Source organism: Pollachius pollachius (genome assembly GCF_949987615.1).
Source record: "Pollachius pollachius genome assembly, chromosome: 2".
Lineage (NCBI taxonomy): Eukaryota > Metazoa > Chordata > Actinopteri > Gadiformes > Gadidae > Pollachius > Pollachius pollachius.
Genome location: NC_136935.1, coordinates 3,553,423 through 3,574,974, shown reverse-complemented (window position 1 = coordinate 3,574,974; position 21,552 = coordinate 3,553,423). Strand labels below are relative to the sequence as shown.

The following is a 21,552-nucleotide window of genomic DNA, read 5'->3' as shown; positions in this document are numbered from 1 at the left end:
TCTGATGGATGTGTTTTTATATGGCAATCATAATTCCGAAAGAGGAGATCAACAATCTACACCCACATTTAGTTCATCGAAAGGTTATTCAGTTTTTATACAATTGATGAAAACACCTCGTCCTCTGTGCTGATGTCACGTCTGGAGGAGAGAGTGGAAACTGCCTGGGTGACTGTCCGAGCTGACTTCCATCACACCTGGCCCTCGGCTGCAGATCTCTGGAGATCCCGCAGGCCAGCAGCCAGGGAACACCTCCGTCTGTGTGAGTGTGAGTGTGCGTGTGTGTGTGAGTGTGCGTGTGTGTGTTTGTGTGTGTGTGTGTCTTTGTGTGTGTATGCGTGTGTGTGTGTGTGTGTGCATGTGCATGTGCGTGTGTGTGTGTGTGTGTGTGTGTGTGTGCATGTGTGTGTCTGTGTGTGTGATTATGTGTGTCTGTGTGTGTGATTATGTGTGTCTGTGTGTGTGCATGTGTGTGTCTGTGTGTCTGTGTGTGTGCATGTGTGTGTGTGTGTCTGTGTGTGTGTGTATGTGTGTGTGATTATGTGTGTTGGTGTGTGATGCTCGACCTCACCAGCCACCATGTTCTCTATCTAATGACGTCAACCTGCAGCCCTTTCCCTTTCCGTAGACGTCTCGTTTTTCATACCTTGAGGCGTATAACATTTATCTACAGCGATTATTTTAGTAATCGATGACTAACCCCTACTGTTCCATGGCAATGTTTCTAAATTGTGCGGTTTTCTTTTGCTAAACGTTTACCAAAAACTAAACCTCCTGCCGGCAAATGCTTAGCGCAAGCTGTACTGTTCCACTGGGACAATTATAAAAATTACTTACCACAGCTACCAATCTACCAGTCGGTCTTTCTGTCTGTCTGTCTGTCTGTCTGTCTGTCTGTCTGTCTGTCTGTCTGTCTGTGATAAGTAGTCTACCTCGATCTATCTATCTATCTATCTATCTATCTATCTATCTATCTATCTATCTATCTATCTATCTATCTATCTATAAAGGGCTATACATCTACATATCTATCTATATATGTATCTCTATAACTATTCAAGTCTGCCTGCCTGTCTGTTGCGCTGTCTTTCTATCTCTCTATCCATCCATCCATCTGTCTGTCTGTGTTTCCGTCTGTGAGTTCATTCCTCCCAGCTATGTTAATCCAGAGATCGGCACTTTTGAGAATGATTAGAGTGGACATTTCTTCCACTTTCCAGTCCCTGTCAGTGGGTTTGTGTGTGTGTGCCTGCATGTGTGTGTGTGTGCGCGTCGGAGCGAGCGTGCGTGCATGTGCGTCTGTGTGTGCATTTGTGTGTGTGTTTGTGTGTATGTGCGCCAGAGTGCGCGTCCGTGCGTGTGTGTGTGTGTGTGTGTTTTGGACAACACTCTGTTCTGCAGTCTTTCCTCTAAATGAGATTACTGCTTTTTTTCTCTGAAAGGTGTGCAAAGGTGCTTTTGACTCATCGGTATGTATGACCTGCTCTCTCCCGAGCAGGTCAGTGCTCTCTGGCTCCCGACAGAGAGGAGCTTAGCGAGAACTCTGAAGCTAAACCGTCCGACACGAGACACAACTTGCCAGTGCAAGGGTTGAAGCATCCGAAACATCTGTTCGGTCGGTGATGGGCATCGTGCCCGTTGCATCACTCAGGCCCTATCACCTGAAAATCTCCGTAGAGCTATACCCTTTACATATTGGTTTGATCATCCGTCTTCTCCGGTTCTTAAATACCGCATCATCAAAAGGAAGAAACATCTCAAGTTTAGGGGCTTCTGTGCAGAAAAGCCTACAGCCCCCGCTGGTTTTGAAACACTGTGTGCTGCATTCTTTTCATCCAATGGAAGCAGATTACGGTCGGAGTGACGCAGAGGGAAGGTAGGTTCGGCGTCAGAGTGCTGGAGCTCGCATTCATTCCCCACCAGGGTCAATTTGTCCCTCTGCCACAGTGGGAGAGGCTTGGCGGAAGACCTGCCAGACACCAGACAGAACCCGCCAGCTAGAGAAAGAAGCATCCGAAACATATTTTTCTATTTGAAGTCGTTGAAATGAGCTTTGTTGACAGCTGGGATACTTTGTTCTTCCAACATCCGCCTTTCGTATTTTTTTTTCTTTCTTTAACATTTATTTTGGAACTTGATTTGGAATTGCTGATTATGCTATTTTAGTTTCCTCACATGAGATAACAATAAAAAAATAATAATAATAAAAAAAAAGAAGCCAATTTCGGTCCTATTGTGTCGCTTACTGTGCTGAGTTTCTGGATGCTTGTGACCGCACCTTGCTCCCAGAAATTCCCCTTTCTGTTGGACCAGTCTCTGGTGCACGCGGACCGTCAGTGCAGGAGCTCGAAGCGGACGTGGAGGACAAAGTTGTTACCCGGGCTGGGGACGGGGGGGGGGGGGGGGGGGGGGTGTATCGACGTGAACGTGTGACTGAAAATGAAAGGTTGAAAACCGGGATAAGACAGTGAGGACATCGAAACGTAATTTTGTAACTCGGTCTCAATAAATCAGCCCTAGACGGTCCGGGCTTGAGAAATATGATTGACAGTCTGTGGGAGAGGTGTATATAAGAGGAGGGGAGTGTGCTCAGCAGTCACTTCACAGTGGACTTCCCTCAGTCTGTGGATTCAGTGGACTATATACACTTTACACGCATCGCTTAGGAGATACCACTTTCCAATTCACTCGATTCCGGATCATTTTCGAGAGCTTGCTTTTGAAATCGTTCTCTTATTGACGGATCTAGTTCTTTTTTGAAGGAGATATTTATTATTGGCGTGAGAGGTAAGTGCCAGGATGAGTTTTGAGCGTTATTTTTGTTTCAGTAAATTAAAATGAGAACTAGGCTATTGTTGATCATAAGATGGGATCGTTTTTGTCTAATTGATAGCCTAATATTGATCCCATATGCCAATAGCACATAACAAATAAGAATAAAGCAATTAGGCGCTCAATTAAGTTTGGATACAGGGTGCCGTTTTAAAAAAAGTTATTTTTAGAACTAAATGCGCAAAGCCGATATGAATGTGTGGGTATGATGATGGTTAATAACGATATGAATGTGTGGATATGATGCTGGTTAATAACGATTTCTTGTGTTTTTTTAGGCGATATGATACTCAGGAGGAGTTTGTACTTGCTGCCCTTCTTATGTATTCTTTCCGCTCATGCCTTGCTCCCAGGTAAATAAAATGTTTTACAACCTTTCAATGGTGATGGATTTTACCATCCTCATTCTCATTCAGATTGTTGATGTGGACTCCAATTCAGCTTGTATATTACAATAAAACCTTTTTATTCGTAATCCTTCCCCAAGTCTCATGTAAGATTATTTGAATAAAATGTTAAAACATAACGTGCGCAATATTGCATTATTTTTCGACCCAATATTCGCATCGCTGGACCACGTGTGAACCCCTATTCATCTCCTCTCTCGTCTTCCTCGGAGCAGGCGAGCAGGAGGACGAGACATCGTTCGACCTGTTCGAGGTCAGCCACATCACACGCAAGACGCTGGGGGCCAAACAGTTCCGGGGCCAGAACTCAGACCTCCCGGCCTACCGCTTCATCCGCTTCGATCAGCTGCCCTCGGTGGACGCGCCGGTCCTCAAACAGATCCTCCGGCAGACCCAGAACAACGAGGGCTTCATCTTCATTGCCAGCATCCGTCAGGACCGCGCCTCTCGGGGGACCCTGGTGGGCTTGGAGGGCCCCGGGGGTCGCCGGCAGTTCGAGGTGGTGTCTAACGGCCGCGCCAACACACTGGACCTGGTCTACTGGGTTGACGGCGCGCAGAAGGTGGCGTCCTTCGAGGAAGTGGACCTTTCCGACTCGCAGTGGAAGAACATCACGCTGCACATCCACGGCGAGAACGCAAACCTATTCATCGGCTGCAACCTGATCGACAGCTTCATCCTGGACGAGCCCTTCTACGAGCACCTGCAGAGCGAGGGGGGGCGGCTGTTCGTGGCCAAGGGGGCGACGCGGGATAGCCACTTCAGGGTAGGCTGAGCGTGAGCTTATGTTGGCTTTTTAAATAGAGGCGCTTCTGTGCTGCTTGGCAAGGGATTCTATACTATTAGGATTTAGGAACTTCTGTTCTGTCGGTAGTTTGTTTTCTTTTTTTCTTCCTCTGTGGTCTTTTGTTAAATATTTATTTGGTCCAAGTCCAATAATGGCAGTCGTAGTGTATACATCCCAGGATACATCTGTTGTTGTTTTTTTACCTAAGCCATTAATTCAGAACGCTTATGCTTCACACCGCAGGCTTTCATTAACGCTGTACAAACAATTGATCGTTCTTCGGAGCGGGCTGAATGTGAAGAAAGAACGGCTGTGGCTACCGGGCTCATTGGGTTTATGATTGATCACTGGACAGGGGCTGCTGCAGAACGTACGATTCATCTTCAACACGCCGGTGGAAGATGTCCTACTGACCCGGGACTGTGAGATCATCAAAGAAGGTAGGAAGTCACTGCAGTGTGTGTGTGTGTGTGTGGGGGTGTGTGTGTGTGTGTGTGTGTTTGTGTGTGTGTGTTTGTGTGTGTGTGTGTTTGTGTGTGTGTGTGTGTGTGTGTGTTTTTGTCTACGTGTGTACGTGTGTGTATGTGTCTGTGTTCGCGTGTGTGTGTCTGTGTGTGTCTGTGTGTGTGTTGGTTTTTGTCTACTGGTGTACGTGTGTGTGTGTCTGTGTTTGTGTGTGTGTGTGTCGGTGTGTGTGTGTGTCTGTGTGTTTTTGTGTCTGTCTGCTTGCAGACGTTGCATGCTCACATAGTTGGTTTGTTTCCTAGCCTAGACGGAGGCACGGAAATGTCCAGGAAAATCCCAATGTTGTGCTTCGATCCCTGATACCGTGCAGATGTGATGCTGGAAAATGTTTTAATTCGGCCCGTAAAAGGTCTGCCCTTTGTTAAAGAAAACAGAACCTCATCAGTCCTCTTCGTAAATAACTCCATAATCCTTATCTTTTATGAAGATTAAATTTAAATCTGCCCTTGTTTTGGTGTGTGGCGTAACGTCATGTTTACGGAAAAAGCCTTGTCGGTCAATCAGTGGTCCTCCTGAACACAAGGAGGCCCAGATGTTTACGTTTACCGTTCCGTTGGCTCGCGACGTACAGACTTATGCCCTGGGAAAGACAGGCCAGATCGAACGAACGCAGCCGTGCAGAGCAAAGGCCCTTCCTCCCGCAGCTGCACGTGAATGAATGCGTGCACGACACACACACACACACACACTCACACTCACACACACACACATACACGCATGCACGCACATGCATGCATGCACGCATAGCACACACACACACACACACACACACACTAAACACACTCTACACAATGAAGTCATGCACTGCCGGATGGAGCTGCTTTGCGCTCGTGAAGCCTGGTTCAACATTGGGACCGGCCCTCTGCGTGGAGAGACACTATGCTGAGACCACGCAGTTAGCCAAGCTAGAAACAAATAAACTAGAAGTCCTATTGGCTGTCGTCCTGCACGGCCCAACCGGAGAGTTCCAAAGTGTGCGACTTGTATCCCTGTTCACGTTGCCGTGGGGAGCTCTGGAGTGTAAAAGGTCCAGCAGCTTTCAACTGGGGGGGGGGGGGAGTTTAAACATGCATGTAGTTATATCTCTGCAGCGAATGAGGGAACATAAACACACATGTCTCTGTTGTTCCTCCTTACGCCCACGTCTGCTAATTAAAAAGGAAAACATAAATCCCGCACGACATGATGTCCCACAGCCCCACTGCGCCCTCAACTGCGTTTGAGATCCCACTCGGAGACCCGAATGAGTGCACCAGCTTGAAGTGGAAAGAATACACAGCAGCGTTGGCCGCGGACGACACAGTCTTCGGGTAAAGCCGAGTAACGGTCACAGCTTGATTTACGAGCTCCCTCGTCACCCATTAATCTACACCAATTTACTTGGCCGACTCCAAAGTGGCTGAAGATATCTACTGCGGCCCTGGCTGAACAATCAGCATTCCTCTCCCTCTGGTCAACAAGCCTCCACGGTACACACGATGAAGAGCCCTGAATCAGCAAGAACTGACTCTCTCCTGGCCTGTCACCCCCCCCCCCCCCCCCCCACACACACACACACACACACACACACACGTCTCCCGAGGTCCCCCTCTCCGTTTCGATGAACAACGTTTGAATTGGAAGATTGCATTTCGTTGTCCTGTATTTCAATTTGCACCACAAGGACTCGATCGGAGGAGCATGAGGCCTTGGGCTGGGGTACCGGTTGGAGAGGATGTTCGTCCGTGTTCGCAGTTCACATCTGGTGGACACATTGGATGGTGTCTCGGAGCCACAACGTGACCATTTGGAACGGACTCCCAGCCACAGATATGCAGAAAAAATAAGGAAATTTCAGTAAACTGAAGCAGTCATCTACTTCCTCCACAATAAACACGACCTGTGTTAAAAGATGACTGACTAGAATCAACACAAGGACTGGTCTCTGCCCTGGTGTTGTGATATCGGAGGATCGTTGATCCTCGTTGGGTGAAACAATGCTCCCAGTCTGGAGCACCTATCCCGCCTACGAAAAGCAAAAATGACAAGGGTTGCCAAAAAGGTTCAGGCCAAAATACAGTCTTATTTCGTCACGTCTCTTTTGTATCTTATCAGGTGTCAGCTCTTTCGAACAAATGATGTCCGACTTTAGAACATCGGTTGACTTTTCTCTGTAACACTTTAGGATAAGTCTCCATTAATTACCCTTCATTAACATTATTAACAGCAGTAATAAGCATTCCTATAAAGCATTCGCATAAGGGTTAGGGATAACCCTAAAAACATAGTTAACACAAACTTACACATCAACAAAGTTAACTTGACCAGTAAGGTAATGCTTATTACAAGATTAACTAATGTTAATTAATTGTTCATTAACGGTTGACTAATGCCCCTTCATCGAAAAGTCTCACGCTTTTCTGTTTCCCAGCGTTCCTCTCGATTCACCGCCTCAAACGTCTGCGTCATCTCTGCTGGGAAAATGTTTAGTCACTCTCCAAAAAAGAAAACAATTTTGGAATGAGATACAATTGCAAATCAAGCGTCGGGGTGAAAAAGCACATCTGTTCCCCGGACCAAAATAAACATGAGGTGCGCCGGTCTGTTGTGATCTTCCAACGAGCTGCAGGGTAACAGGAAGTGGCTCGGAGAGCCGATCGGGTTGCTCGTGTTTCAATCACCACGTCTGTCAAATATGTTTTCCATCATGAGATCTTCATGACCTGGCTGGGGGGTGGAGGTTGAGGGCTGGATGGTGGAGGACGGAGGGTGGGTTTCAGGCTCTACTGCTTGTGCCTCGGCTCTCTTCCCCGGCTCTTGGACAGGAGACACATGGGTTCCATAGGAGGCGGTGCGATGGGGCGATGTCGAAATACACACATGTCACACTCGCTCGAGCACAGCCGATAGCAAAGTACCACTCAGGAAAAGCGTTTTATTGGGAAGTAGCAGACCCAGGCTGTGTTGTACAGATAATATGCACCGTTTAATAACTTTATACATTGAAGAAAAACGTAAAAATGTACATTTTCTCCAACACTTTGTGAGACCCAAACAGAATGGTAAAATTTTTCTTCAACCCCTTCTCCCCCCCCCCCCCAGACGAGGCCAACACGGTCAGCGAGAGCGCGGAGATGCTGGACGCCGTGAGTCCGTCCATCACCACCAACTTCATCGGCCAGAAGACGGACGAGACGGGGGACATGTGCGAGCGCTCGTGCGAGGAGCTCAGCACCATGTTCCGGGAGTTGAAGGGGTTGCGCGTGGTGGTCAGCAACCTCATCGACGGCCTGCAGAAAGTGGTACGTGGGCTGGGGTCGGCGGTGGTGCTGGAGGTGGAGGGGTTGGGGTCTGTCCTTTTCCTTCTCAGATGTGAGGAGGGAGTCAGGGGAAGGCAGTTCTATTTTTTTCCGGCCGTTCATCTTAGTGTCCGTCTCAAAGGGCTCAACCGCTTGTTGTTCAGAACACAAAAAGATAGTGATTCATGAATTATGAATAAGGAAAAAGTGACTTAAGCCAAGCCTTCTTTAATGTAAGAAGATTAAAGGAAAATATTTTGTGAATGAGGAAAACTTCCTCTGGACTGCGCATCTCCAAATGAGAGTAGATAAAAAATACAAGTTCATTTGCACAGGGGCGCAGCGCCTTTGGCTTCGTCGTTCCGTTGAGGAGATACAATAAAAGTTCCTCTAAGAAGGAACAAGTGACTTCAGCGCTGTGGCACAGCGCTGATGAGGGTGTGCAGCGGTACTTCTGTGCACCACCGACGGCAGATACGGAAAGCCACCGGGAAAAAGGGTTACCAGGGCAACAAACGTTAGCGTAAAAGCAAACAGAAACGATCCGAGTGACAGTTTATAGAGCCGCCTTCGAGGCATGAACCCCTCTTAGCTCTCGTGGCAGAGTGAGCGAGTCATTCAAGGTTTTTCTTCCCCTTCCTTTTATTTTCTTTAACGACATGTAACATGTGGCTATAGGAAGTGTTTCCCTGGTCCAGTGGAGTGTCTGGCCGTGTTACACCGGCCCATGTGCTTCCTCTGGGTCGTTCCCAGCACTAACACAAGCTGTGGGACCGGGAGCCCGGGGCTGAAAAAGAGTCTGGGATGGGGAGGTCCCTGAGGCTCTTCTAGACCGAATGGTGTCTCCAGTTCCAGCCCCTGCTCCCACACAAGAATGCACAGACTCCCTCACTCTTTCTGCGGCTGTCTGCTCCATTTGTCTTTCTCTCTCTTTCTCTCTCTCCCCCTCTGTAGTCTCCTCTCTCTGTGTATCCGTGTGCCCGTTCTCTCTCTCTCTCTCTCTCTCTCTCTCTCCCTCTCTCTCTCTCTCCTTCTCTCTGTGTCTCTCTCTCTCCTTCTCTCTGTGTCTCTCTCTCTCTCGTTCTCTCTCTCTCTCTCTGTGTCTCTCTCTCTCCTTCTCTCTGTGTCTCTCTCTCTCTCGCTCTCTCTCTCTCTCTCTCTCTCCCTCTCTCTCTCTCTCTCCTTCTCTCTGTGTCTCTCTCTCTCTCCTTCTCTCTGTCTCTCTCTCTCTCTCTCGCTCTCTCTCTCTCTCTCCTTTGCTCTGTCTCTCTCTCTCTCCTTCTCTCTGTGTCTCTCTCTCAATAGACAGAGACGCCGATACATGGAGACCTTCTGTCTATTTCATTGCTGTGTCTCTTTACATCTTTATGTCTGTCTTTATTTATTTTTTTCCTCAAAAACATTTTGATTGAAAGGGGCTTTCGTGGCATTGCAAGGCAAATGTCTCTCTCTCTCTTCCTCTCTCCCTTCCTCCCACATCCTCAACTTCAAACATCTGGGGCATACTTCTATCCAATTCGCGAGCGATGGACGTGCACGTCCCTCTGATCTCCTTAGCCGTTCGTCTTTGATGACAGCTGACAGTCATAATGTGCAGGCTGAGAAAGACATTTCAGCCGGGCCGCCGCCCATAACCCCAGCCGAGATCTGAAAAGCAGAGCTGAGGCATCGGGACCCAATGTGTACGGTTTATGAGCAGGAACCTCATATGTGCCCCTCTCCCCCATTCAAAACAAAGAAAGGATTGATCGCGGGCGTGATTACGGCCGTCACCCCGTGAGCGCCATGGTGAAGCGTTTAGGGCGGCTGATTGCCCCCTTTGACTGGGAGAGTGTGCGTGTGTTTATTTCTGTGTCGTGGTCCGCAGACGGAGGAGAACACGTTGATGAAGGAGGCGCTGGTGAGGATGAAGGACACTAAGGAGAAGAACTTGTGCTGGCAGGACGGCCGTCTGTTCGAGGACAAGGAGGATTGGATCGTGGACAGCTGCACCAAGTGCACCTGCCAGGTAGATGGGCCTGTGACACCGCCGCATGCACTCTATAGTACCAGTCCAATTCAATTCAATTCAATGAATTTTTATTTAATTTGTATAGCACTTAATCATATGAACAGTCTCAAAGGGCTTTACAGGACATATATTCATGACACCGCCACTAGTATTGTTATAGTATTGTTATTAGTCGTCGTATTAGTGTGATTATTATTTAGATAAGGGGACGGGATAGTAGCACAAACTTTGTAAATATCAATGCAAGATTGCAAAAAGAATGCACAAATATCCGAAAAACATGTCCACACTTTGTAGACGCCACGAGTCGAAGCGAAAAGTGAACATAAAACGTCAACGTGAACATGATCAATTCGTTATGATTAGTAGTACCTTTACACTAAGTTATGTATTGTGTTTCTTGGCAGGAGTCCAAGATCGTGTGCCACCAGATCACGTGCCCCCCCGTGGCGTGTGCGAGCCCCACCTTCAACGATGCCGAGTGCTGCCCGGTGTGCATGTGTAAGTGCCGGAGCCGTCCCGTACGTACGCCGTCCGACATGCAGAGAAACGCCGCGAACACGCAGGAGTACGGCCGCGAGCCGTCAACTAAAGCGTTGCTCGGTTTTCATCGTAAATTCAGAAATAACAGCGATGACCCAATGTGCTTAAAAAACGGGAGAAAAATGCTGCACGCATATAAAGTTTTAATTACTGTTAAAGTTACAGGATGTTTTACTTTGTACGCCAACCGCACGTTTTATGATGCGGCGTTAACCTCCCTGTGAAATGAATTCTGCGGGTGTTTGGGGGTGATGTCACGTCAAAGCAGAGCAACTTTTCCCTTCCACACTATTCATGCTTGAAAATATAATTTCTCAACGCAGTTTATGCGTGGACGAAATGAAATTGACGGTTTTACACCGGTTTCCCGTCTGGTGTCCCCAGCCGTCGACAGCGAGGATGGCTGGTCGCCGTGGTCCGAGTGGACCGAATGCACTGTCACCTGCGGCACTGGCACCCAGCAGAGAGGCCGGTCATGTGACGCCACCAGCAACCCCTGCAGCGGAGCCTCCATCCAGACCAGGAAGTGCAGCCTGGGCAAATGCGACAGCAGAGGTATGTGATGAGTGAGAACAAGAGACTCTCACTCTCTGTCATGCGGTCGGGACGGTTGTGTACTTTGTGCTGTAGATTCAAACGCCAGCGTCGTCTTTAGAGCCGTGCTAACCCCCCCCCCCCCCCCCCCCCCCCCCAGTTGTAATGCTATAATTATCAAATTAAAGATGTCTGCCAGCACTTCAGCTGCTGTTCCCCACATGATGATAGCAAAGCAGCTGCGAAATTACAGTTTGACATTTCAGAAGACGTAACCTGATAGAAATGCTTTCCACAATGAAAAAAAAAACAGCTTGTTCGGTTATGGGCGCAGTTTAAAAGCTCAAAGTGCCTGTTTTTGAGACAAAGTGCAGTAGTGTACTTCTGGAATCGTTTCAAAATGGATCCTTCTCCGAGGCCAGAAGGGTTTTGGTGTGGTCAGTGAAAGACTCCAAAAGAAATGTCGTTGGCTTAGCAAGGTGTTCCATTGCACAAGACAAAGAGTCCCAAACTACCCAGCAACCGTGTAAATAATGTACTCCAGGCCATGTTAGTCCACTTAAAAGTTCAACCAGTGGTGATATTTGATATTTATTGTGGAAGTTTTGTCTAAACAGTAAAACACCTTTTTTTCTTGTCTATGACAAGAAACTTTTGTACCAAAAAATAAACTTTTTGCAGTTATTATTGTACTTGAGTGGGCCCTCTTGTGGTCAGAAATAACACATTTCAACGGAATTTCCACATTATTTTTAGCTTGTATTGTGTTCCCCATAGGGAAACGTTTCCTCTGCAAATCATTCTGTGCTTGGTTGCAACAGCGTCTCGACAGGAGGTGGAGAAGCTGTTAAACAAATACCACAGAGGAGGTCACGGAAACATCTCCCATTGTTTGGAGAACATGCTAAACCCAGAACAAAATGACGCGCTCTGAACTCCGAGAAGTTGTCGATCACAATCCGATCCGAGCCCCCATCTGCTCCGCGTTAACACAACATCTGCGTGCGGTGGGCCTCTGACCCATCATGTTTGTTTGTTTGTCTTTGTGTGTCGCCCAGTCCGTCAGAACGGCGGCTGGAGTCTGTGGTCGCCGTGGTCGTCCTGCTCTGTGACGTGCGGCGAGGGCCAGATCACCCGGATCCGCCACTGCAACGCCCCCGTCCCGCAGCTAGGGGGCAAGGACTGCGAAGGCAGCGGCCGGGAGACCCAGCGCTGTGAAGCCCAGCCCTGCCCCAGTGAGTTCTATACCTCAGACGAGGGCCACCTACACCACAAATCACACTTTAATGAAGAGAAGATTTGCGTGATGATTCGCATGATAATTAGCGTTCTCATTTTGCGTGATGTTAAGAAAAGCCAGGGCGCTTTGAAACCGTGTCGGATCGATAAACCGTCGGGAAGCGTTGATGCTAGTGGAGGAAAGAGAAGGAGCTCTGAGCTCGGTGTCTCTGTGACCCTGCAGTCGATGGCGGCTGGGGTCCCTGGTCGCCGTGGGCGACGTGCTCGGCCACATGCGGGGGGGGCATCAAGAGCCGCACGCGGGTGTGCAACAGCCCCTACCCCCAGTTCGGAGGCAGGGGCTGCGTGGGAGAGGACACCGACAGCGACATCTGCAACAAGATGGGCTGTCCCATCGGTGGGTGCTGTCCCACACATGCACGCACGCACACACACACACACACACACACACACACACACACACACACACACACACTTAGTGTATGTCTTAACGTTGGTATGATTGTGTGATTAGTCTGCATGTTAAATAGTTTGGTATATTGTCCTTAAAATGTTAGATATGTTAAGTTTTACAAATCTGGGGCAGCAATATCCAACCCGATATCAATAAAACCAAAAGCGAGCGGTGACAAACCAGAGACATTTTGTTGACCTCGTACGAAGCGTTTTGGCTTCCTGTGGGCTCACTTGTGGCGGTTTTTGGAATGCCCTACAGACGGGTGTCTCTCGAACCCTTGCTTCGGCGGCGTGGACTGCAACAGCTCTCCGGACGGCTCCTGGGAGTGCGGGCCCTGTCCCAGCGGTTTCCGCGGAAACGGTACCCACTGCGAAGACATCAACGAGGCAAGCGTCCTGTCCTTAGCGACGATCGCTCTGTTCATCTGGCTTCTTTGCGGCCGGCGGGGGTTTCTCACCTCCACCCTGATGTCTTCCCCTTGTGTCCCCCCCCCCCCCCCCCCCCCCCCCCACAGTGCGACATGGTGTCCGACGTCTGCTACAAAGTGAGCGGAGTGCAGCGCTGCGTCAACACCGACCCGGGCTTCCACTGTCTGCCCTGTCCCAAGAGGTACAAGGGCACCCAGCCCTTCGGCATGGGCATGGAGGCCGCCAAGAAACACAAGCAGGTGAGTTGGGGTACCGGTCCCACAGGGGAGCCCAGGATTGGACATTTTTTTGTGACATGTTGGAACCAAAGTTATTTCCGAAGAACACGTCAACCCCAACAGGCTGTTGCACTGGCCTGCTTCTTGGTTGGTGGACGTCATCATAGCCGGAGGGGTAGACCTTGATCCCAACATATATATGGGGGAAGCTGGAGGGCTGCTTACACTTAAAGCCAGAAGTTAATTCGATCAACTCGGGCTTGTTTAAACTGATGCCAATACGACTAGACAAGTAGACAGGGCACATTCAACGACACATAAACATGTCTTTGATACGACCTTCTAGCAAAATTAAAACGTAAGCCCTTGATTGGAGCTCACGTCATTGGGGTCTCTGCTCTCGAGCGGGGGGCTGAGTTCATGGCTCACAGGGGTCCACTAACCTAATGATCCTGGGGAGGCCGCTCTGAGTAGCAGTTTCATTACGTCCCTTGTGAACCATTTGGTGTCTCTCTGGCCCTTGCAGCTGTATGCTTTTGATAAGCGGCCTCAAATTTTCAATTGGATTTGGGGGTGAAGCAAGGGGGGGGGGGGGGGAGTTATCTCATAGCTGGCACCCATAGGACCGCTTTTAATGGCTTATATCAAAGACCTTCTCATGCTGTCATGGGGAACTAAATGAGTCCATTGAGAGCCGTCTGAAGAGCAGAAACCAGTGACAGCTGCAACGATTTTACTAAATCAAGTGGAGGGTTATGATAGTGCAAGCACTGCAGACAGTGGAATATGGCTACGAGAGAGATATCTTATGCGTCATTTATATATCATTATACTGCTATTTCTTAATATTTTGTGAATGTCACTTCTGTGTCATTAAAGAGCAGGTAGGGGTTAGGCTTCTCGCTCAAATCGACCAGTAACAGGTAGATCGCAGATATCAGGAATCGAACCCAGAACCCTTTCGGCTCGGCGACAAACATGGAGAGGATTTTAACCACTTCTCCCCTTCTTCCTTCCAACAGGTGTGTGAGCCAGAGAATCCGTGCAAAGACAAGACCCACAACTGCCACAAGTACGCCGAGTGCATCTACCTGAGCCACTTCAGCGACCCCATGTACAAGTGTGAGTGCAGGACGGGCTACGCCGGAGACGGATTCCTCTGCGGAGAGGACTCGGACTTAGACGGCTGGCCCAATCAGAACCTCGTGTGTGGCGCCAACGCTACCTATCACTGCAAGAAGGTACCCGCTCAGGCCTATCGCATTCACATGTTTACGTACGTTAAGGTTATGTGCGTTTGTGTTTGTCAGGGTGATATCACTCGTTATGTTTGCAGATGCTAATCGCTGGCTGTTGTTTTTGTAGGATAACTGCCCAAGCCTGCCAAACTCTGGCCAGGAGGACTTCGACAAAGACGGTCAAGGAGACGCCTGCGACAAAGACGATGACAACGATGGAATCGTAGACGAGAGGGTGCGTGAGCAACCTTTGACCTTTTTTCTCTTCTGGAAATATTTGCTAATTAACCTCAGACCTGGAGTGAAGACTTGAGTGACACACTGAAAAGAAACATTTACATTTCCTTCCCTCCAGGACAACTGCCCTCTGCTCTACAACCCCCGGCAATTTGACTTTGACAAAGACGACGTTGGAGACCGCTGCGACAACTGTCCGTACGAGCACAACCCCGCCCAGATAGACACCGACCACAACGGAGAGGGCGATGCCTGTGCCGTGGACATCGATGGAGACGGTGAGCAACGCACAACTCAGACAAAAAAAAAAGGATCAGGGGGCCAGTTGTGTGAATGTATGTAATTTGTTTTTTATAGAGATCCTGAATGAGAGCGACAACTGTCCGTACGTTTACAACACGGACCAGAAGGACACGGATATGGACGGAGTGGGAGACCAGTGTGACAACTGTCCCATGCTGCACAACCCAGATCAGGTTCTCCCCCACACTCATCCTGGTCCCACTTCCAACAATCACCCCAAAATGTACAACCCTGCAGCAAGCCAAACCAACCAACCCACTGCAAACCAAACCAACCAACCCACTGCAAACCAAACCAACCCACTGCAAACCATACCAACCAACCCACTGCAAACCAAACCAACCTACTGTAAACCAAACCAACCAACTTAATAAACCATACCAACCTTCTGCAAACCAAACCAACCTACTTAACATACCAAACCAACCAACCTACCAAATCAAACCAATTTAGTCACATCCGGATTGGAGTTTGGTGTTTTTTGGGGGTTTTGACTGAACCATGATGTTTGCGTTGAAACCCAGACGGACGTTGACAACGACCTGGTGGGAGACCAATGCGACAACAACCAGGACATTGACGAGGACGGCCACCAGAACAACCTGGACAACTGCCCCTACGTGGCCAACGCCAACCAGGCTGACCAGGACAAGGACGGCAAGGGCGACGCGTGCGACTACGACGACGACAACGACGGCGTGCCCGATGAGAAGGACAACTGCCGGCTAACGCCCAACGAGGACCAGCTGGACGCCGACGGTGAGAACGTCTGAACCGGAACCCGTTTGAACGGGATCCCATTTGAACTGGATCCCCTTTGGGGTTTAGCGTGCTAAGCTAGTTCAGCACTACTACAAGCCACAACAGGCTTAGCACGCTAAATTCCAAAAACCAATTAGTTTAGATTCTTTGGCATCGATTGTGAGGATTATGATGGTGATTACAGTTGATGAGTCAATCGTAGCGTGTCACTTGCGGAAACAAACGCATGGGTAGATGTAAACACACACACACGCACACACACACACACACACACCAGACACACAAACAAACACACACACCGATAGGCTCCATGCATGGACACATCTGAGATCTGACTAAAGCCGAGAGTTATTGCAGCCTGCCCTGATAAAAAATGCTGGGGCCGTGGCTACGAGCTTCTAAAAAGAGCCTCCATTAACTCGCGATTGATTTATTGCTCGCATATTTGTCCAACATTCTGTATCCACTTTCCTGGATGGCTGCAAGCTAGAAATTTTCCTCCCCTCACAGGCTCTTCGTCCTTGGCCCGCGGAGACGCTAAACTATGTGATATTTACCTTCTGACTTTGAATCTGCTGGTCAGCCGCCTGTCAGCCGCCAGATGAGCTCAGCATTCGCAACACGTTTTGCTGCCACAATAATAGAATAATATTAAAACACAGCGGTGCCTTGTGGAAAAGACTAATGGAACGGGTCAGCTTTGATGATGTCACTGTCTGTTTTTCTTTCCAGGAGACTTCTGGGCTTGCTCTTGATTCAAACGTCAGCGCCCAATTAGAACGGGGCTTACCTGACGCTTTATTATTGACTTTTTTCAGTGGTTTTTTTTTTATCTTTCCCTTTTAACTGAAAACACACTTCGGGCGGAAAAAGGAAAGCCCTGGATGTGAACTGCATCCAGACTGCTCACTTCTCTCATCTCAGTGTTTATTTGAAGGAGGGAGCTTGGGCTACACTACCAGGGGTCCGCCACCGGACGCTAGAGAGCAGCCCGGCCCCGTACCGGCCGGGGGTTAACTGAGTAGCGGCCAGAGCGGGAACCAAAGAAAGCACGTTGTTTGTTATTCATGTGAAACTTCATCTCCCATAATCCCTTTCAATTACCTTGACGAGCAGGTGACGGAAGGGGGGACGCCTGCAAGGACGACTTCGACAACGACAGCATCCCTGACATCTTCGACGTGTGCCCCGAGAACAACGCCATCAGTGTGACGGACTTCAGGAAGTTCCAGATGGTCCACCTGGACCCCAAGGGAACCACGCAGATTGACCCCAACTGGGTGGTCAGGCACCAGGGCAAAGAGCTGGTGCAGACCGCCAACTCGGACCCTGGCATCGCTGTAGGTGAGCCCCCCGCCCACGGCTCCAGAACCGAACGAAACACCCCTCGATCGGATCGCAACTCTTCTGCGGCGCTTCCTCCGTGTGTTTATTGAGAGCGTGTTTTGAAACATAGCCATACAGCCTCAATCTATGGTCCAGTGTGATGGAGGTGATAGCACTTAGTGATGAGATGTGAGGTGGGTGGAGGGACAGAGTTAAGCCTTGTGTGTCGCTGTTCTAACATTCAGCCTTGTACCTTTCTTCTTCTCCTTCTTCCTTCCTCTAAGGTTTCGACGAGTTCAGCGCCGTGGACTTCAGCGGCACGATGTACGTGAACACCGACCGCGACGACGACTACGCCGGCTTCGTGTTCGGCTACCAGTCCAGCGGCCGCTTCTACGTGGTGATGTGGAAGCAGATCACCCAGACCTACTGGGAGGAGAAGCCCTCCAAGGCCTTCGGGATCTCGGGCGTGTCCCTCAAAGTGGTCAACTCCACCACGGGCACGGGGGAGAACCTGCGGAACGCCCTGTGGCATACCGGCAACACCCAGGGACAGGCAAGCTGGCACCTCTCACGTCTACCTTTTTATTTTATACATTTTTCCTTTATTTAACCAGGTGAAGTCCCATTGAGATATTGAAAACTCTTTTACAAGGGAGCCCTGGGGCAACAAATATATACAAATTACAACAGAAACATTGATGACAAGATAGACTAATAAGGACAAAAATAACAAAGAAAGACCTGATGGCAAGACAGGCTAACAAACAAGACTAACGTAAGGGAAGCCAGTGACACAACAAAACAAAACAAATTACATATAGTACATGTAAAAACGATTTAAAAATTAAAACATGTGCACTGTTCAGATGTGGATTGTTTAAGTAATTGTTTAAAATGTCCAAGTTGGATAAAAACAGACACCTTTCAGAGGGAGGCCTGGGTTTGAGCTTAGCCTTTGTGAACTGATTTGTTGTGCACAGGTGCGGACGCTGTGGCACGACCCCAAAAACATCGGCTGGAAGGATTACACTGCTTACAGGTGGCACCTCATCCACAGGCCAAAGACCGGTTTTATCAGGTAGAGAGCAGATACACCTCAGGACTTTGAAAAGATCATGATCGCCGGAACCGCACCGACCGTTGATTTACGGAAGTTTACATTGTTTGTCGTGTGGTGGACCTCTATTTTCCCCCACTGACGATGAGCTGTCTATCCCTGGCTCTTCCCCTGCAGGGTGGTGGTGTATGAAGGGAAACAAATCATGGCCGACTCGGGGCCAGTCTATGACAAGACGTTCGCGGGGGGGAGGTTAGGCTTGTTTGTCTTCTCACAAGAGCTGGTCTTCTTCTCTGATCTCAAGTATGAGTGCAGAGGTAAGTGGTATCCCTTTCTTATGTTCCTAAGCTAGCTACTGCATTTACAATTACAATTACAATTAGGGCTTTAGCAGATGCTTTTATCCAAAGCGACTTACATCGGTTAATGTAATCTACACACATTTACTGTGTAGTTCTGTGTGTGTTTTTGTTTGGGTGATGTTTGTTGAGTGCCTTCTTGTGTCTATGTTGGTGTCTGGATGTCTGGTGAGTGTTGGTCTTTGTTTGTTGTATTGGTGTGTTTGTCTATGGATCTGTGTTGACGTATCTGTTGGTTAGAGAAGGGATTCGAGAAAAAAACTTTCCCACAGGGAAAGTTTGAACTATCTAGCTCTTAAACCATCAACATCTTTTTCAATACTCAGATAAGCCGGAGTTGCCAACAGTGTTTGGAAGGTAATCATGACAAGGACGGTCTGTTGCGTATTGGCTGAAGCTATTAAAGAAAACGCTATTTACTCTGCCTATGAGCTTGTCTGGACGGCAATGCCTCCAAAGCATCGTGAAGGTCCTTGAGTCCCAAGGGCTTGAGACTCAAGAACCTTTAATCACTTATAAGCGTAAAGATTCAATATGAGACAGAGGACACGCTTCTTTAAGGCTCACACTGCATAACCCACCGCTGCAAATGCTGTCACCCAATTGGCCTCACCCAAAAAGTATTGCTAGCTTTTTTAAGGCGAGCTTTCGTATTGAAGGTTGTATTAACTGTCATTTCCTTTTGCTGGTCTCCCTCCAGATAACTGAGTTTCAGAGCGGGGACTCTAAACATCCAAGTCTAAGGGACACTTATCTTCAAACGGAACACCTGATTTTCTACTCCATTTCAACGGAAAATGGACCTTTCCATGTTCTCCCTTCAGCGGAAGGGGATTTGGTTTTCCTGGGTGCTTTACAGTGCATGCAATACACCGCAAAAGTATGAAAAAGAAATGGAAACATGGACACATGACAAAAAAAACAGCCATCGCTAAATATCTACTCATAGCTACGTGTAACAATGTCACCGTTTTTAAAGAGGTTTCGTTGTACAGCAAACATACAGAGTGCGCCTTTTTCTCTCACTTTCTCGCTTTCTATATGGCCTGTATGGCTTGTAACAGACTTCTTGCTCGTCTATTATATTGAGAAATTCAATTCAGGAAGAGCAACATGAGGCAGGCCTTTAAGCCCTGTCATGGGTCCGACCCAGAGATTAAACCAATGGTATCTGGAATAACCTGAAGAGAAATCGACCTGTAGCAGAAAGCATGGTAATGAAGTGGGCGTCAGTAGTTGTATCAATCCATGAATGTTGCTTTGAAAGAGCTCTTGAGTGAATGGTTTAGATAGGCCTTTTTATAGTAATTCCTAAAGATGTTTATACTAAGTCTGTATTATAAATTCTTTTTTTGTAAATTATTTATGCTCTGCTTTTTTTGTTTCATTTTTATGGTTGTTTTTGTTGCGAGAGATTGTAAATAATTATTTATTTGTTTACACTGACAAAATTCATAAATGAATATAACATCAAGATGACATAGTATTACAGTTGTTTAATATGCAGTGTTGTCATGCACTTACTTTGTTAGTTTGACATATGATAACCTTTATCCTCTTTAAAAAAATCTCTCTAATGCCTCCTTTAATTCACAAAAAAATCATAACACATAGAAAAAATCATAATCATAATGTCCAATGAACAAGATGGAATATGGGAAGGACCATTTCAAACTTGAAATGATGATGTACTGTTGTGAATTGTCAGCCATAAATTGGAGTTTATTTATAGATAACCCCTTGAACAGTCAATTGGATTAATTTGTGTGTGTTCAAGTATCAAGGCAGTTTAGGAAATATCCCTATGCTGCTAATTAGAGAGACACCTAAAGACCCCTCTAAAGTAAGTCTTATAGAAAAGACATGTTCAGTGTAAGCTGCTGTGGTCATGGATGTGACATTCATAGCATTCCATGTTTGGTTTCCAGCTTGTCGCCCCAAGTTGAGGGTTTGCAACTCACAAAATGTAAATTGTTTTTTAAAGTTGTTTTTTATATAGATTTCCTACAAACCATATTGTATGTTTTCCTCATTAGAGAGATACTCCTGTTATATAAATAAACTATTTCTACACCATAATATCGTTTTGGAGGGTTGTTTTCATGGTGTTTGCCATTCACTATTAGATTACAACAATTCACAAATTCAATTGCCCAAGCATGGTCTACATTTTCAGTCAATCTTAATTCACAAGACACAAGACTGATGTCGAAAATCCCCTTACAATATTCAGGCTTTCAACAGACCTTTCATAAGTACTTTAAGCATGAATAAAGGATACAACTCCAGCTACTGCACTTGCTTACTGAACTTTCTTCAATCTTATTAACTCTGTAATACATGATGATTCCAGTAAACAACCAGTGCTAAATGTCCTGTGCTGTTGTGCTAGATGTAATTAGACTGGGGCGGCTCTTCCTGGCTGAAGCCTGAACATGAAGACCAACTTTTGTTCCCCTGAGGAAAACACAGAGCAGGGAGTTAAAGAGTTAACTGCTCAAAAGGCCAAAAAGGGAGGAAAGAAGAAAAAATATAAAATAAAATAAAGATGTGGGAACATCGACATTCTGCCTGTGGTTTGTGGCAAACCATTTTTTTTCTGAGTCCTCAGAATTGCCCACGTGGCATTGGTGAGGGATTGGGCTATTGGTCTGTCCCTGAACGGACGCTATACCCTGCTCCAACATGCCTTCCAGTGTTTCCCAGGCTCCTGCCAAGGGATGCCAGCGTGTGACACAGTAAACCCACATTTCAATGCTGATTCCTCTTGGAAACCGGCGAATATTTTCATAGGTTAACACCGTTCAACCCGGCTGCGCCTGATTGGAGTCCTTTTTTAATCAGGCGGCCGCTGCAGGGTAGAGGTGGAGGTGGAACGAGAGACGTGACAGGAGGTCGGGGGTGGAGGGGGGGGAAGGAAGGATCGCACTCTGTCCAGACACAGGAATCTTGTGTCATATTCCACTTCAATCACATTGGTGTGAAATACGTGCCGACCTTCAGTGACC

The 21,552-nt window shown here is 47.7% G+C and overlaps 1 protein-coding gene across 2 annotated transcripts; it reads left to right on the top strand.

The window, feature by feature from the left end:
* The first annotated feature begins 2,429 nt into the window (after nucleotides 1-2,429).
* On the top strand, nucleotides 2,430-20,607 carry thbs2a (thrombospondin 2a). Of its 2 annotated transcripts, XM_079729573.1 has the most exons (23): nucleotides 2,430-2,787; nucleotides 3,111-3,185; nucleotides 3,455-4,005; nucleotides 4,382-4,466; nucleotides 7,633-7,832; nucleotides 9,697-9,837; nucleotides 10,248-10,341; nucleotides 10,768-10,938; nucleotides 11,976-12,152; nucleotides 12,380-12,553; nucleotides 12,872-12,999; nucleotides 13,128-13,280; nucleotides 14,282-14,500; nucleotides 14,625-14,732; nucleotides 14,853-15,012; nucleotides 15,092-15,210; nucleotides 15,562-15,796; nucleotides 16,916-17,143; nucleotides 17,410-17,681; nucleotides 18,109-18,206; nucleotides 18,363-18,502; nucleotides 18,871-18,901; nucleotides 19,245-20,607. In XM_079729573.1, the coding sequence occupies exons 2-23, from the start codon at nucleotides 3,116-3,118 to the stop codon at nucleotides 19,246-19,248; spliced, it is 3,558 nt and encodes a 1,185-aa protein (XP_079585699.1). In that variant the 5' UTR covers nucleotides 2,430-2,787; nucleotides 3,111-3,115; the 3' UTR covers nucleotides 19,249-20,607. The 2 variants fall into 2 exon arrangements, with proteins under 2 accessions (XP_079585699.1, XP_079585700.1); XM_079729574.1 differs by lacking the exon at nucleotides 18,871-18,901.
* Nucleotides 20,608-21,552: the final 945 nt, after the last annotated feature.